Source organism: Thalassophryne amazonica, chromosome 13 (assembly GCF_902500255.1).
Source record: "Thalassophryne amazonica chromosome 13, fThaAma1.1, whole genome shotgun sequence".
Taxonomy (NCBI): Eukaryota; Metazoa; Chordata; class Actinopteri; order Batrachoidiformes; family Batrachoididae; genus Thalassophryne; species Thalassophryne amazonica.
Genome location: NC_047115.1, coordinates 56,948,492 through 56,966,672, shown reverse-complemented (window position 1 = coordinate 56,966,672; position 18,181 = coordinate 56,948,492). Strand labels below are relative to the sequence as shown.

Below are 18,181 nucleotides of genomic sequence, written 5' to 3'. Positions count from 1 at the left end.
CACTTGGTGCTTGGTGGTGGGCATTTCCCTCTGTCTTTCCACACCCACACCTTTCCCTCACACCTGTTCCTCATCTTCTGCTCATCACCTCTCTGTATTTAAGCCTCACCTTATTCACTCTTTCTCCGCCAGATTGTTGTGCCTTGCCGCCTTTGCTTCCAGCCCTATTCTTCTGAGTTTTGTCTTGATTCCTCTGCTGTGTGTTTTGATCTGCCTGCCTGTTTTTGGACCCCGTTTTGCCTAATGTTTCTGATACCATTGCTGATTTTGGCTTGCCTTCTTGTGTACTGAACTTTGCCAGTACCTTCAACACAACCTTTTAAACATGAGCCCTCTGTGTCTAAGCTTTGCATTTGTGTCCAGCCACTTTGTTTCACAGACCTTGCTACATATGTTCTAAAAAAATTGCTTGTTGGACTGCTCATGACATGTGCCCTATTCTACAGTCTTATCTATTGTAAGTGTAGGTCTCATATTCATATATGCAGCAGCGGTAGCATTGGTGGCCACCAGACCTTGGATTTGGAAATGAAACAAGCTTATTTCAAGCTGCATGTAATGTCAAAACTTCACATAGCTCGAGGACCACAAAGAGAGAAGGGACATTTTTGCTTCTTCTGCACGTATTTGAAATGCTTTCTTCAAGGCTGGATGGAATTCTGACCATGTTATATGAGTTTTGGAACATCACTGCTGTTAAATAGTCAGAATATAGCAAAATCAGAATATTTTCTGATTTAATACATTTCTCTGATTAAAAAGGGCTCACTCTCTCATGAACCATCGTCCTTGCTGTTTTTCTTTTGTGACAAAATTCACACAAACTCCTTTCGGCAGGGTTGTGTGGAGGTGTGGCCATGCCGCGTTTTATAAGGTAACTGCTGTGAAACAATCATAAAATAACATTTTACTTCTCGACTTTCATACACTGTGTCTCTCTCAATGAAAACCACTCCTGCTCCCAATCCACCACCAATCCAGCTTCCGCTAACCATCCCGCAGGTGGCAGACATATCTATGGGATATTATACAAATAATGAATGTTTATGAGTTCAATGGTACATTCCATCTTTCACCGAATTAAATATTTGTTCCATTGAAAGATTGTAAAAACATTCATTATTTGTTTGATATAACGGCTAAAATAGATCCTTTTCATTTTCTATTATATTAATTTATAAACAACAGAAAAGGGACTTACATTTTGGTGCATCACTGTTGCTTTGACGTCAACAATCCAACACGAAATTTAAATAGGAGTCCAAAATTATCAGTCAACTTGGAAAAACAGTTAGATAATTCAAAAATAATTCTGATGATGTAGTCTGTAATACTTCCAAAAAAAAAGGCTTTGTGTACTTCCTCACTCTAGTGAAAAATCACGTCAGAAATTTGTCCAGCTTTTCATCCTAACAGCTCTTCATGCCTCCAGACAGCTTTGTGTGTGTGTGTGTGTGTATGTGTGTGTGTTAGAAGAATTAGGACCATCAATTAGCTTGTTCAAATCGTCATCCCTCAGCAAAACAAACTCTGCCATGTTTAGCTAAATGCTGCCCCCACTAGTGTGTGCATGGGTGGGGTTCGCAGCGTGCAGTGGTACCAAACGTATGGAACCAAATTTGCCCAGTAAATGGAACGAATAATCCATGTCACGTGACATACAAAGCACCAATCAAATGACGAGGATCCACTTAGCCGTTATATAATACATACATAGACAGAACAAAGTTGCTGTTTTGATCAATATGGTGCAACAATGGTCATCATATTTTAAAGAGTTTGTCCACATTATCTCTCCATTTAATTGGATAGTTCTCATCCATCTATCCAGCTATCTACTCACACCACACCATTTGACAGTGTTTTCCAAAGCCCAGAAATATGAACACCATATTCATTTCCACTGTTCAAAGCTGAATAACACTTTTTTTCACTTTGAACACCTGATTGGTTTATGTTCATAGAATTACGTGGGATTTATAAGGCATGCTGCTATATTTAGGAATACTGAAAAGATTCCGTGTATACATTGTGAATTTCAACATTTTTTCATGTAGATGAATGCAAGAACAAAGAAATCTACAAAACAGTATTTAATCTAGTAGCATTTTAGCCAGCAGAAGTTTCACTCGTGTCTTTTGTAGTGATTCAGATGGGAAGATCATGTGACAGATATTAACAGGAGCACTTTAAAAAGCTGCCTATTAGCTATGAAAGCAGCTCTACGGTGGTCCGTATTTATATAAGTGAACAGAAAAGACAGACTACAAAACAACTGAAAAGATTAAAATGAACTTTTTGTCCCATATTTTTAAAACCTGCTTCAAAACCGTCCTCCACTGCTTGATGGGAAATAGAATATTCTTTGTATTAGAAGCTGAATTCTGCAAGCACATCCATCAGGAAGCAAAGCGTCAGCTCAGCAAAGGAACATACTGGTAACCCCCAGCACTACCTGCACCACAGCCACGAAAACATTTTTAAAAATCAGTAGAAATTACTTTTTTTCTTTTCTTATTCAAGTTGTAAATTGATTCTATGTCCACTGGGAGCGCAGTGCAGTGGCAGGAATTTGACAATTTTTTTCTTTTCTTATTCAAGTTGTAAATTGATTCTATGTCCACTGGGAGCGCAGTGCAGTGGCAGGAATTTGACAATTATATATATATATATATATATATATATATATATATATATATATATATATTTGCCAGTTGCAAAATAACATGTACCTGCTCTTGTCACTGTGTAGAAGACGAGCATCAGAGCGTTGTTTTAAGTTCCTGTGCTTCAAACCAATGGAGTGACAGCTGGCCGCTCCTGCAGCGACCGTTCTGTCCTTGGGATGACAATGCATGGGGACTTGTTGAATGGCGTCTCATGCCAGGTGTGTTTGGGAGATCCAACTGATTTTCACCAGCACTTCTCTCACTCAGTGTTAATTAACATCCCATACTGTGCCACAATAATTACTCCCTCCTCAGAGTTTTTATGTTATTTCAAAGCTGTAAGTCAGTTTTTATCAGGATTATGCAAACATTTACAGACCGGTTTTTCTGAAAGATGGTGCAGGGGTGGACCATGGGTCAACAAAGAACATTAAATTGTTTAAATTACATTTTCTTATGACATGCTCAAGAAATTAAAGAGGCATTCAGCAGAGTGCATGCTTCCTGCACGGCACAACGGCCACTTTCATTATTGAACACCAACCCATATTCCAAACCTAAACCCATTCTTACTAGATCTGGACTGTTATACAGATCAAATCACGTACTTGTAGACATCAGAATTCTACATATCCGTCATGTTGCCAAGGTACATGCTTTACCGTACTTGTAGACATCAGAATTCTACATATCCGTCATGTTGCCAAGGTACATGCTTTACCGCCTGAAAAATTTGCACAAATGCTCTATCTTGCCGATGAAACAACACATTTTCACTTCCAACCCATCACATTTTGATGCACAAGGTGGACCAAACAATCAGTCAAGTGACTGACCAACAGTGTTGCCACAATTACTTTATTAGTTAGTTTTTACAGTTATGTTTTGGAGTTACTTTATACAGTTACTTCATTAGCAGCTTGTCGGCAGCTGCTGAATGTAACTAATAAAGTAACTAGTAATCTAACGTGGTTATTTTTAAGATTGAGTTAGTTACTTTGCTGATTACTCAATCTTAAGAGTAACCAAGTTAGATTATTAGTTACTTTATTAGTTACATTACTTATTGTTACAAGTTGTCAGCAGCTGTCAACAAACTAACTGCATAAAGCTGCTAATGAAGTAACTGTATAAAGTAACTAAAAAAGTAATTAATAAAGTAAATTTTCAAACTAGCTGTGGCAACACTGCTGACCAACCAATCAACACATGTGAAAGCAACCTCCTTGGCTAAAAATTAAAAATAGATGAGCCTCAATTTAAAATTAATAAATATGTCATATCAGGCACCTAAGTGGCCCTACTCTTCTCTTCTTTTTTTTTTCTGATATTTAGATAGTAGAGTTCTACCTTAGAATTGGAATCTATAATAGAAGATATACCTTACTGAATTTTCATATATATTTACTATTTAAATGTGAATAAACAGATCCAACAGGGATAAAAAGCTACAAACTACTAACACCTCACTGAGCTGGTTTATTGACTGGTTCAGCTGAAGACTATGTCCGTTTTTCATCTTTATGGGCTCATGTCAATTCCTCCAACAAGCTTCATGAAAATCAGACTGGAGGTTCTTGAGTAATCCTCTGGGCCAAAAAAACCAAAACCAACCAACCAACTATCCAACCAACACCAAACAGTACTGTTAAATCTTAGAGCTATGTTAATTTACTCAATTTTTGTGAAGATGAGGTGACTTTCGATGTTAAAATTCCCAAAAAATGTGATGCTTTCTCCAAAAGTGGCATAAATACCACACCCCGTGCCTACTTTTATTCTTCCTTCTGTTTGAAATGTGATGTGAAAATGGAAAGAGCCAAAAACCCAAAGTCTGTTTTACTGCTAGTCTTAATAAAAATAGAAATGATTCATCCTGTCTCACATTTCTTTTTGTCAGCAGAACTATGAAGGGAAGCACTGTTCGTACTTTGGTGAAGGAAGCATCAGTCCAAGAGTCTTGTAAAGAACCATTCCCAAAATGAAGACAGGTGATCCCTCCATATCTAAAGGAGGAAAAAACAAAACAAAACAAAACAATTCATTAATGCTGTCAGACCAGGTCAGACTATATGGGTACCGATTATGAGAAATCTTACACAATTTAGTTTTGTGAAACAGGAAAAAAAATGGTCATAATAAATGAAAGGCAATCCAAACCCCTATTTCCTCAGTGGGGGTGGGGTGGGGTGGGGTGTGGGGAGATTCAAATGCTCACAATTGTTTTAAAAATTTTCTTGTGCTAAAGTACACCAAGCAGAAAGTAAAGAAAACTTTCAAAGCTGTATGATCTTTCAAGTTTCACAAAACTAACACAATTTATTTTCTACCATAATCCAAGCATTATTGTTTATTGATTCCCCTTGGGGACAATAAAGTTTATCATGTTGTATTATAATAATATAGGTAATATAGTAATATAGGTAATGATAATAATGTAATAATAATAGATTAATTTTTGTAACATGTTGCAAAATTACAGCTCATTTTAATGAAGAGAACATATTTATGTGTGGGGAAATTCCATGGCGAATATTGTATTTTCCTTTGTCGCTGTTGTGCAGACTAACAGCAGAAGGAAGTACATGTGATCATGCATGAGGTTTTGAGACTATCTGTGACCTGACCCACTTTCTTTATGCACGTTCCCTGGGCATGCACCTTAGTATTCCTAAAATTGCCTTGTAAATCACTTCAGAAGTATTACCTGGTTTCATAAACAGTTTTTTTTAGATTTAGATGCAGTTATTTCTTGCTGTGTTTTACAAAATATGTGGAAAGCCCCCACGTGATCTATGGTGTCACTACCAAATGTAGGTAATGGCATATCATCACTTGAATTTCTACCCTTCGGGGGTCGAAATTATAAATTATTTGCAGACAGTGTGAATTTTCATCATATTGTCAATATCATATTATGAATCCCTTATTTAAATGCCAAGGAATAAAATGATAGTGGTGCCAAAGGAAATTCTATTTATGACTTAAATCTCATAAAACCCAGAGGCTGTAGAGCTTTAATTGAGAGTTTTAGACAGACAGACAGACAGACACACACACAAAATAAATATTTTAATGTCTCCTCCTTGTTGATTCCAGGAGCAGAAGTGTTAAAATCTCCTTCAGAATCAGCTTCCGTATGCGGTCCAAATGAGAGTGGCTGGGATTAGGCACATGGCATGGATTCCCCAATCAATCCCTTGTTTTGTTATCCTTGATATATTCCAGATAAGAATGATTACATCAATTAACCAAATTGTCTGGCACCGGTTTGCGATACCGCGGTGACAGGCAGCCTTTGAAAGGATGCTGGAAATGCTGAGTAGAAGGAAAACTCAGTGCATGAATAAGCATGCTGGCTTTTCTCAAAGGCTATGTAGCATTCCAAAAAAGAAAAGAAAAGAAAAAAAAAACCCAACAAGGGGCGGTATTAGATAAAACATTAAGAAAGCACCTCATTCAGAAGTTTGATTGTTTTTTGTGAGGATTCAGACAAACCAACTGAACCATAAATCTGTGTTTGCTGATATATCACAAAATTATTTGCTCTGCTATGTGGGTATTAATCCCATTTATTACCTGTAGCCTTATCTGTAGATCCTACAAATGTCACTGAACAATTTAAGCAGAATTCAATCACAATTTTACGAGACAATAAAAGTGCAGCATGTGGCTCAGGATCTTGAGGATAGATTTAAAGAGAGGTGGAACAATTTGAAGAAATATACGCAGTCACATACCTGCTGACTGGGAGACAAAGAGGCCCTTTGGAATGACCACTTTGTCTTCAGAGTTCCTGGCCCAGTCCACCATGCCTTTACGACCCTTCATGGGGAAGTTGATATCGGTCATCACAGACACTGCCGGAAGTCTCTGAATGCTGGCCACTGCACAATTCAAACACACAACAAAGAAATCTTGAACATTAAAATACTTCAGGAATATGTATATGTTTAGGCTCAAACATGCTTTCAGCTCATTATTTTATATCAATCAGGGGAGGCAGTGAGTATAAACCCACACTAACTAAATTGAACACTGAACAAATGGGTCAATCTGCCTGGATGTTAGGAGTCTGCTGACTTTACAGTTAAAATTATGAATGAACCTGATTATTTATGAGGGAGCAGACAGCAAGTTGTGACTTTAGCACACTGCCCAATGTAACAAGAAGCTGCTTTTAGTCTCTACTATACATTCTAACATCATATATATTAATACAATTGAAGAACTTAGATGGGAAAAAATGCAGTTGAAAATGTGAATTCACAGCAAATCACAATGGAAAATGCATTGATTTACATAAATATGATGAAATAAATTGATGTGTTCAAATTTTTAAAATTCTGCACACAGATAGTGACCTAAGCAGCCAAGTGCACACTGGCCTCACAGAAAAAAAGTGGTTTTGGACTTGGAAGAAGACAAGAAATAGTATTACATATTTTAGGTCAAACATGTCAAAGAGGCTGAAAATCACTGCATCCTAAAATGTCCATTAGTAATTTGAAATTCAACTTTAATCTTTATTTAAACAGGTAAGTCCCATTGAGATGGAGATCTCTTTTGAAAGGCAGACCTGGACAATTATAAAGTTTTCAATTCAGATAACCTGTATGTCTTTAATTGTTGGAATAAACTGGAGCACCTTGAGGAAACCCACGCAAACATGGGGAGAACATACAAGGCCACAAGTGGGAATTGACCTTCTTGCTGTGAGGCAACTGTTATGTGGGCTGCCCGAAGAGGAGGTACTGCTGGCCAACGCTAGAGGGCGCCCTGCCTGTACTCGGGTTTCAGGCACCAGAGGGCGCAGTCACCACCCAGGAGCCAGGACTACCAGCTGTCAGTAATCATCATCACTGCACCATAAAAGCCTGGAGGAGACACCACATCTCTGCCGAGATATCAGTTTACTCGGGACTCGGGACTCAGGACTTGGTGGCTTCGGTGTACTGCAGGTCTTCGTTGGCAGCGGAACCTTGTGGGCCCCGGCTCTTCTCTGGATAGGCGTCTCCTACCCTCGGGCCTGCCCACACGTCACCTGTTGTAGTTTGTAACTGACTGTCAAAAAGCAGTATTCGACCTGTTGTGCACATTTGCCACAATAAATTGTATTTATTGGACTATCTATTGACCGTTCATTTGCGCCCCCTGTGGGTCCGTGTCATTACACTTCCCCAACAGGATATCTCGGCCAATGTCATGGATCCCGAGGGGTGTCAACCACCAGTTGAACAGCCAATGGAAGAGCAGGGTGCACAGGCGTCTGCAGGAGGTGTGATTGGTGAGTTGCAGCAAATCCTCACTGCCTTTACTGCTCGGTTGGATCTAATGACCGAGCAGAACATCATCCTCAATAGTAGAATGGAGGCTCTCACCGCGCAGGTGGAAGCGCACGCTCAGGGCGCTGCTGCAGCTCCTCCTCCTGCTGACCCGATGTCGAATATAGACATTCCACTGGTCATTCAACGACCCCACCCACCTTCCCCTGAAGCATACATAAGTCCCCCAGAGCCGTACAGGGGTTGTGTGGAGACGTGCGCAGACTTTTTAATGCAGTGTTCGCTCGTCTTTTCACAGCGTCCCATGATGTACGAGTCGGACACCAGCAGGGTGGCTTATGTAATTAATTTGCTTCGAGGTGAGGCACGCGCCTGGGCTACGGCGCTCTGGGAGCAGAACTCACGGCTCCTTACCTCTTATACTGGGTTTGTGAGGGAGTTCAGAACAGTCTTTGATCACCCAAACAGAGGTGAGACTGCTTCTACGACGCTGCTGTCAATGAGACAGGGGTGTCGGAGTGCAGCTGAGTATACGGTCGACTTCCGCATAGCGGCTGCGAGGTCTGGCTGGAATACCGCTGCACTCCGCGCCGCTTTCGTAAACGGACTGTCGTCAGTCCTGAAGGAGCATCTGGTGGCTAAGGATGAGCCGCGGGATTTAGATGGACTTATAGATCTGGTTATATGGTTAGACAACCGATTAGAAGAACGTCGACGGGAGCGAGACGAAGGACGTGGCCGGGCATGCGCCGCCCCCCTCCCTTCCCGTTCCGAAGCAGCCCCGCCTTCCCCACGCTCCAGAGCCCGAGTGCTCCGTGTGACAACAGCTCCCCCTGCTGACGAAGCTATGAACACGAGCAGGGCCAAAATAAAATTAGGAAACAGACAGAGGAGGCTGGCCCGCGGAGAGTGCTTTTTCTGCGGCTCTAACAAGCATCTGCAGAAACAATGCCCCAAGCGGTCAAACACCAACGCTCACCCTTAGAAACTGGGCTAAGGGTGGGCCATAACACACACGCGGGTACTGCACGAAAATCCGCACGGATCCCAGTGTCCTCTGTGGGGACGGGGTCGGAAGGGAATCTGCTTGATAGCAGATGGGCTACAGAAGTAGGGCTCCCTCTAGTGGCTCTTCCTTCACCAGTGAGGGTACGGGCACTAGATGGCACCCTTCTTCCATTAATCACACACCAGACACAGCCCTTAACACTGATTGTGTCTGGGAATCACAGGGAGGAGATTGTGTTTTTTGTGACACCTTCTACCTCCAGAGCAATTTTGGGCTATCCATGGATTAGTAAACACAATCCCCGGATTGATTGGCCGTCTGGGGTTGTGGCTCAATGGAGCGAAACCTGCCACCGGGAGTGTTTACGATCCTCGGTTCCACCCGGTGTGACTGCTAAAGAGGAGGTTTGAGTCCCCCCAATCTCACGATGGTGCCTGTTGAGTACCATGATCTTGCTGACGTTTTCAGCAAAGATCTGGCACTCACTCTACCCCTGCATCGACCGTACGATTGTGCCATTGATTTAATCCCGGGTGCTGAGTATCCGTCCAGTAAACTGTACAACCTCTCACGCCCCGAGCGAGAATCAATGGAGACCTACATCCGGCACTCATTAGCTGCCGGATTGATCCGGAACTCCACCTCCCCGATGGGTGCAGGTTTCTTTTTTGTGGGCAAGAAAGACGGCGGACTCCGTCCATGCATTGATTACAGAGGGCTGAACGAGATCACGGTTCGCAACCGATACCCGTTGCCCCTGTTGGATTCAGTGTTCACGCCCCTGCATGGAGCCAAAATATTCACTAAATTGGATCTTAGGAATGCGTATCACCTGGTGCGGATCCGGAAGGGAGACGAATGGAAGACAGCATTTAACACCCCTTAGGTCACTTTGAGTACCTGGTCATGCCGTTCGGCCTCACTAATGCCCCCGCGACGTTCCAAGCATTAGTAAATGACGTCTTGCGGGACTTCCTGCATCGGTTCATCTTCGTATACCTAGACGGTATCCTCATCTTCTCCCCGGATCCTGAGACCCATGTTAAGCATGTACGTCAGGTCCTGCAGCGGTTGTTGGAGAACCGGCTGTTTGTGAAGGGCGAGAAGTGCGAGTTTCACCGTACTTCTTTTGCTATGCTTCTTTGGCTTTTTTTGGCTCTTGCTTGCCTCTACTGGTGGTTGGCTCTCACTGCGGTATTGTATCACTTCCTGTTCCAGAGCACAGCGGTGTTTTGCTGTATCTGTTAGCTGTTTAATCTGCGCAGTTAGATTGATCTATTTACCTAGATAACGATTTGCTTCACAGTGTAATCTTCACATGCCTTAACTAAAGCACTCCCTCTGCTGAATCACCTCTAAATTATTTACACTTTATTCACTTTGTGTGTTTTTAGGAATCCGCTAGCTTAGCGCAGCTACTAGCTCTTAGCCGGTTTAGCATGGCGACTTCTCCTGTCTCTCCCGCACTTTTCTGCTCTGGGTGTGAAATGTTTAGTTATTCCTCGGCCTCCTTTAGCAGTAATGGTACTTGTAATAAGTGTAGCTTATTCATAGCTTTGGAGGCCAGGCTGGGCGAATTGGAGACTCGGCTCCGCACCGTGGAAAATTCTACAGCTAGCCAGGCCCCTGTAGTCGGTGCGGACCAAGGTAGCTTAGCCGCCGTTAGTTTCCCTCTGGCAGATCCCAAGCAGCCGGGAAAGCAGGCAGACTGGGTGACTGTGAGGAGGAAGCATAGCCCTAAACAGAAGCCTTGTGTACACCGCCAACCCGTTCACATTTCTAACCGTTTTTCCCCACTCGGCGACACACCCGCCGAGGATCAAACTCTGGTTATTGGCGACTCTGTTTTGAGAAATGTGAAGTTAGCGACAACAGCAACCACAGTCAATTGTCTTCCGGGGGCCAGAGCAGGCGACATTGAAGGAAATTTGAAACTGCTGGCTAAGGGTAAGCGTAAATTTGGTAAGATTGTAATTCACGTCGGCAGTAATGACACCCGGTTACGCCAATCGGAGGTCACTAAAATTAACACTGAATCGGTGTGTAACTTTGCAAAAACAATGTCGGACTCTGTAGTTTTCTCTGGGCCCCTCCCCAATCGGACCGGGAGTGACATGTTTAGCCGCATGTTCTCCTTGAATTGCTGGCTGTCTGAGTGGTGTCCAAAAAATGAGATGGGCTTCATAGATAATTGGCAAATCTTCTGGGGAAAACCTGGTCTTGTTAGGAGAGACGGCATCCATCCCACTTTGGATGGAGTAGCTCTCATTTCTAGAAATCTGGCCAATTTTCTTAAATCCTCCAAACCGTGACTATCCAGGGTTGGGACCAGGAAGCAGAGTTGTAGTCTTACACACCTCTCTGCAGCTTCTCTCCCCCTGCCATCCCCTCATTACCCCATCCCCGTAGAGACGGTGCCTGCTCCCAGACCACAAATAACCAGCAAAAATCTATTTAAGCATAAAAATTCAAAAAGAAAAAATAATATAGCACCTTCAACTGCACCACAGACTAAAACAGTTAAATGTGGTCTATTAAACATTAGGTCTCTCTCTTCTAAGTCCCTGTTAGTAAATGATATAATAATTGATCAACATATTGATTTATTCTGCCTTACAGAAACCTGGTTACAGCAGGATGAATATGTTAGTTTAAATGAGTCAACACCCCCGTGTCACACTAACTGCCAGAATGCTCGTAGCACGGGCCGAGGCGGAGGATTAGCAGCAATCTTCCATTCCAGCTTATTAATTAATCAAAAACCCAGACAGAGCTTTAATTCATTTGAAAGCTTGACTCTTTGTCTTGTCCATCCAAATTGGAAGTCCCAAAAACCAGTTTTATTTGTTGTTATCTATCGTCCTCCTGGTTGTTACTATGATTTTCTCTGTGAATTTTCAGACCTTTTGTCTGACTTGGTGCTTAGCTCAGATAAGATAATTATAGTGGGTGATTTTAACATCCACACAGATGCTGAGAATGACAGCCTCAACACTGCATTTAATCTATTATTAGACTCAATTGGCTTTGCTCAAAATGTAAATGAGTCCACCCACCACTTTAATCATATCTTAGATCTTGTTCTGACTTATGGTATGGAAATTGAAGACTTAACAGTATTCCCTGAAAACTCCCTTCTGTCTGATCATTTCTTAATAACATTTACATTTACTCTGATGGACTACCCAGCAGTGGGGAATAAGTTTCATTACACTAGAAGTCTTTCAGAAAGCGCTGTAACTAGGTTTAAGGATATGATTCCTTCTTTATGTTCTCTAATGCCATATACCAACACAGTGCAGAGTAGCTACCTAAACTCTATAAGTGAGATAGAGTATCTCGTCAATAGTTTTACATCCTCATTGAAGACAACTTTGGATGCTGTAGCTCCTCTGAAAAAGAGAGCTTTAAATCAGAAGTGCCTGACTCCGTGGTATAACTCACAAACTCGCAGCTTAAAGCAGATAACCCGTAAGTTGGAGAGGAAATGGTGTCTCACTAATTTAGAAGATCTTCACTTAGCCTGGAAAAAGAGTTTGTTGCTCTATAAAAAAGCCCTCCGTAAAGCTAGGACATCTTACTACTCATCACTAATTGAAGAAAATAAGAACAACCCCAGGTTTCTTTTCAGCACTGTAGCCAGGCTGACAAAGAGTCAGAGCTCTATTGAGTCGAGTATTCCTTTAACTTTAACTAGTAATGACTTCATGACTTTCTTTGCTAATAAAATTTTAACTATTAGAGAAAAAATTACTCATAACCATCCCAAAGATGTATCGTTATTTTTGGCTGCTTTCAGTGATGCCAGTATTTGGTTAGACTCTTTCTCTCAGATTGTTCTGTCTGAGTTATTTTCATTAGTTACTTCATCCAAACCATCAACATGTCTATTAGACCCCATTCCTACCAGGCTGCTCAAGGAAGCCCTACCATTATTTAATGGTTCGATCTTAAATATGATCAATCTATCTTTATTAGTTGGCTATGTACCACAGGCTTTTAAGGTGGCAGTAATTAAACCATTACTTAAAAAGCCATCACTTGACCCAGCTATCTTAGCTAATTATAGGCCAATCTCCAACCTTCCTTTTCTCTCAAAAATTCTTGAAAGGGTAGTTGTAAAACAGCTAACTGATCATCTGCAGAGGAATGGTCTATTTGAAGAGTTTTAGTCAGGTTTTAGAATTCATCATAGTACAGAAACAGCATTAGTGAAGGTTACAAATGATCTTCTTATGGCCTCAGACAGTGGACTCATCTCTGTGCTTGTTCTGTTAGACCTCAGTGCTGCTTTTGATACTGTTGACCATAAAATTTTATTACAGAGATTAGAGCATGCCATAAGTATTAAAGGCACTGCGCTGCGGTGGTTTGAATCATATTTATCTAATAGATTACAATTTGTTCATGTAAATGCGGAATCTTCTTCACAGACTAAGGTTAATTATGGAGTTCCACAAGGTTCTGTGCTAGGACCAATTTTATTCACTTTATACATGCTTCCCTTAGGCAGTATTATTAGACGGCATTGCTTAAATTTTCATTGTTATGCAGATGATACCCAGCTTTACCTATCCATGAAGCCAGAGGACAGACACCAATGAGCTAAACTGCAGGATTGTCTTACAGGCATAAAGACATGGATGACCTCTAATTTCCTGCTTTTAAACTCAGATAAAACTGAAGTTATTGTACTTGGCCCCACAAATCTTAGAAACATGGTGTCTAACCAGATCCTTACTCTGGATGGCATTACCCTGACCTCTAGTAATACTGTGAGAAATCTTGGAGTCATTTTTGATCAGGATATGTCATTCAAAGCGCATATTAAACAAATATGTAGGACTGCTTTTTTGCATTTATGCAATATCTCTAAAATTAGAAAGGTCTTGTCTCAGAGTGATGCTGAAAAACTAATTCATGCATTTATTTCCTCTAGGCTGGACTATTGTAATTCATTATTATCAGGTTGTCCTAAAAGTTCCCTGAAAAGCCTTCAGTTAATTCAAAATGCTGCAGCTAGAGTACTGACAGGGACTAGAAGGAGAGAGCATATCTCACCCATATTGGCCTCTCTTCATTGGCTTCCTGTTAATTCTAGAATAGAATTTAAAATTCTTCTTCTTACTTATAAGGTTTTGAATAATTAGGTCCCATCTTATCTTAGGGACCTCATAGTACCATATCACCCCAATAGAGCGCTTCGCTCTCAGACTGCAGGCTTACTTGTAGTTCCTAGGGTTTGTAAGAGTAGAATGGGAGGCAGAGCCTTCAGCTTTCAGGCTCCTCTCCTGTGGAACCAGCTCCCAATTCGGATCAGGGAGACAGACACCCTCTCTACTTTTAAGATTAGGCTTAAAACTTTCCTTTTTGCTAAAGCTTATAGTTAGGGCTGGATCAGGTGACCCTGAACCATCCCTTAGTTATGCTGCTATAGACTTAGACTGCTGGGGGGTTCCCATGATGCACTGAGTGTTTCTCTCTCTTTTTGCTCTGTATGCACCACTCTGCATTTAATCATTAGTGATTGATCTCTGCTCCCCTCCACAGCATGTCTTTTTCCTGGTTCTCTCCCTCAGCCCCAACCAGTCCCAGCAGAAGACTGCCCCTCCCTGAGCCTGGTTCTGCTGGAGGTTTCTTCCTGTTAAAAGGGAGTTTTTCCTTCCCACTGTCGCCAAGTGCTTGCTCACAGGGGGTCATTTTGACCGTTGGGGTTTTTACGTAATTATTGTATGGCCTTGCCTTACAATATAAAGCACCTTGGGGCAACTGTTTGTTGTGATTTGGCGCTATATAAATAAAATTGATTGATTGATTGATTGACTTCTTTGTCCTTCCTGGGGTTCATAATCTCCTCCAACTCCATCGCCCCTGATCCGGCCAAGGTAGCGGCGGTGAGAGATTGGCCCCAACCGGCAAGCCGTAGGAAGCTGCAACAGTTCCTCGGCTTCGCTAATTTCTATCAGAGGTTTATCAAGGGCTATAGTCAGGTTGTTGGTCCCCTTACAGCCCTGACCTCCCCAAAAGTTCCCTTCACCTGGTCGGATCAGTGAGAAGCCGCGTTTAGGGAGTTGAAACGCCGGTTCTCTACTGCGCCAGTTCTGGTGCAGCCTGATCCTAGCCGCCAGTTTGTTGTGCAAGTAGATGCCTCTGACTCAGGGATAGGAGCTGTGCTGTCCCAGAGCAGGGAGTTCGATAAGGTACTCCACCCCTGTGCCTATTTCTCCCGCAGGTTGACCCCAGCAGTGCGGAATTATGACGTCGGCAATCGGGAGCTCCTGGCGGTGAAGGAGGCCCTGGAGGAGTGGAGACACTTGTTGGAGGGAGCTGTGGTTCCATTCACGGTCTTCACCGACCATCAGAACCTGGAGTATATCCGGACCGCTAAGCGTCTGAACCCCAGGCAAGCCCGTTGGTCTCTTTTTTTTGGCCGTTTTGACTTTAGGATCACCTATCGCCCCGGGACTAAGAACCAGTGGTCGGACGCACTGTCCCGGGTGCATGAAGAGGAAGTCAGAGCAGAGCTGTCGGAACCACCAGAAAACATCATCCCGGAGTCCACTATCGTCGCCACACTGACATGGGACGTGGAGAACATTGTCAGGGAGGCCCTGACGCATCACCCGTACGTCCCACCAGACGCTAGGACTGCAGTTTTGGACTTCTACCATGGTTCCAGGCTCGCCTGCCATCCAGGGGTGCGGAGGACCGTGGCAGTTGTCCGGCAGCGGTTCTGGTGGGCGTCTTTGGAAGCCGATGTCCGGGAGTATGTCTGGGCCTGTACCACCTGTGCCAGGGGCAAGGCAGTCCACCAACCGGAGAAGGGACTCCTCCAGCCGCTGCCTGTGCCTCATCGCCCCCAGGGTCTCCCTGCGTCCCAGGGTATGACAACCATCCTGACGATAGTGGACCGGTTCTCCAAGGCGGCCCACTTCGTGGCCCTCCCGAAGCTCCCGTCGGCCCAGGAGACTGCAAACCTCCTGGTCCACCACGTCATACGTCTACATGGTATCCCTACGAACATCATCTCGGATCGTGGTCCTCAGTTCTCCTCCCAGGTCTGGAGGAGTTTCTGCAGGGAACTGGGGGCCACCGTGAGCCTTTCGTCCGGGTACCACCCACAGACCAACGGACAAGCAGAGCAGGCTAATCAAGAGCTGGAACAGGCCCTGCGGTGTATGACCTCCGCGCACCCGACGGCCTGGCGTCAACATCTGGCCTGGATCGAGTACGCTCATAAAAGTCAAGTTTCATCAGCAACCGGCCTCTCCCCATTTGAAGCGTGTTTGGGGTACCAGCCCCCATTGTTTCCGGCTGTGGAGGGAGAGGTCGGGGTTCCCTCGGTCCAGGCCCACCTCAGGAGGTGCCGTCGGGTGTGGCGTACAGCCCGCTCTGCCCTGCTGAAAGCCCGGACGAGGGCGAAGAGCCATGCAGACCGCCGACATGACCCGGCCCCGGAATATCAGCCCGGGCAGGAGGTCTGGCTGTCAACAAAGAACATTCCTCTCAACACGGAGTCGCAAAAAGTGACGGACAGGTATATTGGAGCTTACAAGATCACCGAAGTCATCAGTCCAGCCGCAGTGAAGCTGAAACTCCCAGCTTCACTGCGGATCCATCCTGTTTTTCATGTCTCCAAGATCAAACCATACCACACCTTGGACCTTTGCACCCCCGGACCTGCGCCACCTCCTGCCCGCATCATCGACGGCGAGCCTGCGTGGACTGTCCGCAGGCTCCTGGATGTTCGCCGGAGGGGTCGGGGTCTCCAATATCTGGTGGACTGGGAGGGTTATGGACCTGAAGAACGCTCCTGGGTGAAGAGGAGCTTCATCCTGGACCCGGCCCTCCTGGCCGAGTTCTACCAGCGACACCCCGACAAGCCAGGTCGGGTGCCAGGAGGCGCCCATTGAGGGGGGGGTCCTATTATGTGGGCCGCCCAAAGAGGAAGTACTGCTGGCCAACGCCAGAGGGCACCCTTCCTGTAGTCGGGTTTCAGGCACCAGAGGGCGCAGTCACCACCCAGGAGCCAGGACTACCAGCTGTCAGTAATCATCATCACTGCACCATAAAAGCCTGGAGGAGACACCACATCTCTGCCGAGATATCAGTTTACCACTCAGGTAATTCTCTCAGCCGTTGTTTCTGTGCCGAACACACATACCTTGTTTGTTCTGAACTTTTTGCAGGAGTACCTGGAACTCTACTTACAGCTGGAGCTGGGTTTGTGGACGGTGGGGGAGTGACGATCTTCACTCCTCATTCCACTTACGTTAAGTAGTACTTCAGGCTCTGCCATTAACTGGTTCCAACTGGTTCCAGAGTTATCCACTTGGAGGTGTTCCCTCCAAGTGGATAAACACTGTGAGTTGCTGACTGCTTACTGGGTGTCCACACACCCACCATTAACCTGTTTTTGTTCCTGCCAGCAGTACCAGATCTGACAGCTGAAGTAGAGGCCACCTGGGGACTCGGGACTTGGTGGCTTCGGTGTACTGCAGGTCTTCATTGGCGGCGGAACCTTGTGGGCCCCGGCTCTTCTCTGGATAGGCGTCTCCTACCCTCGGGCCTGCCCACACGTCACCTGTTGTATTTTGTAATTGACTGTCAAAAAGCAGTATTCGACCTGTTGTGCACATTTGCCACAATAAATTGTATTTATTGGACTATCTATTGACCGTTCATTTGTGCCCCCTGTTGTGGGTCCGTGTCATTACACTTCCCCAACAGCAACAGTGCTAACCACTAAGCCACAGTGCTGCCAAACAAGTTGCAGAAGTTACAACTCAACTGAGAGCTGATTTATGGCAGAAAACTTGATATTTTTTTTCCCCACATTTGACCTTGACCATCAAGGAACTAGTTTTCTCATTAAAAAGGTTATATACGGTGTATTACTTGACTTTTCACATTTTGTTGTAGAACAGGAAACTGGGGGGGGGGGGGGGGGGGGGGCACACATTTCACTATAAAATGAATGTTTAGCAGCTACAGTCAGATCCATAAGTAACCAGACAGTGGCACAAGCATTTGGGTGGCACAGTGCCTTAGTGTCTCAAAGCCATAAGACCCCAGCTTCATATCCAACCTGGTCAATTCTGTGTGGACTTTGCATGTTCTCCCTGTGGTTGTGTGGGTTCCTTTTCCCTTTCTGTGCACACTATCACAGTGGATTTGAAATGAAACATTCAAGACATGCTTGTAGTGTTTAGCTTTAA

At 44.1% G+C, this 18,181-nt stretch overlaps 1 protein-coding gene across 12 annotated transcripts in view; it reads right to left on the bottom strand.

Moving 5' to 3' along the window:
- adgrb3 (adhesion G protein-coupled receptor B3) overlaps window positions 1–18,181 on the bottom strand; it is a 463,324-nt gene that overhangs the window by 104,710 nt on the left and 340,433 nt on the right. For all 12 annotated transcript variants that reach the window (XM_034184737.1, XM_034184736.1, XM_034184743.1 and 9 more), the window contains 2 exons: window positions 6,410–6,556; window positions 4,600–4,675 (listed from right to left, as the gene is read on the bottom strand). In XM_034184737.1, the coding sequence (XP_034040628.1) occupies window positions 4,600–4,675; window positions 6,410–6,556 (223 nt within the window). The remainder of the gene's footprint in view (window positions 1–4,599; window positions 4,676–6,409; window positions 6,557–18,181) is intronic.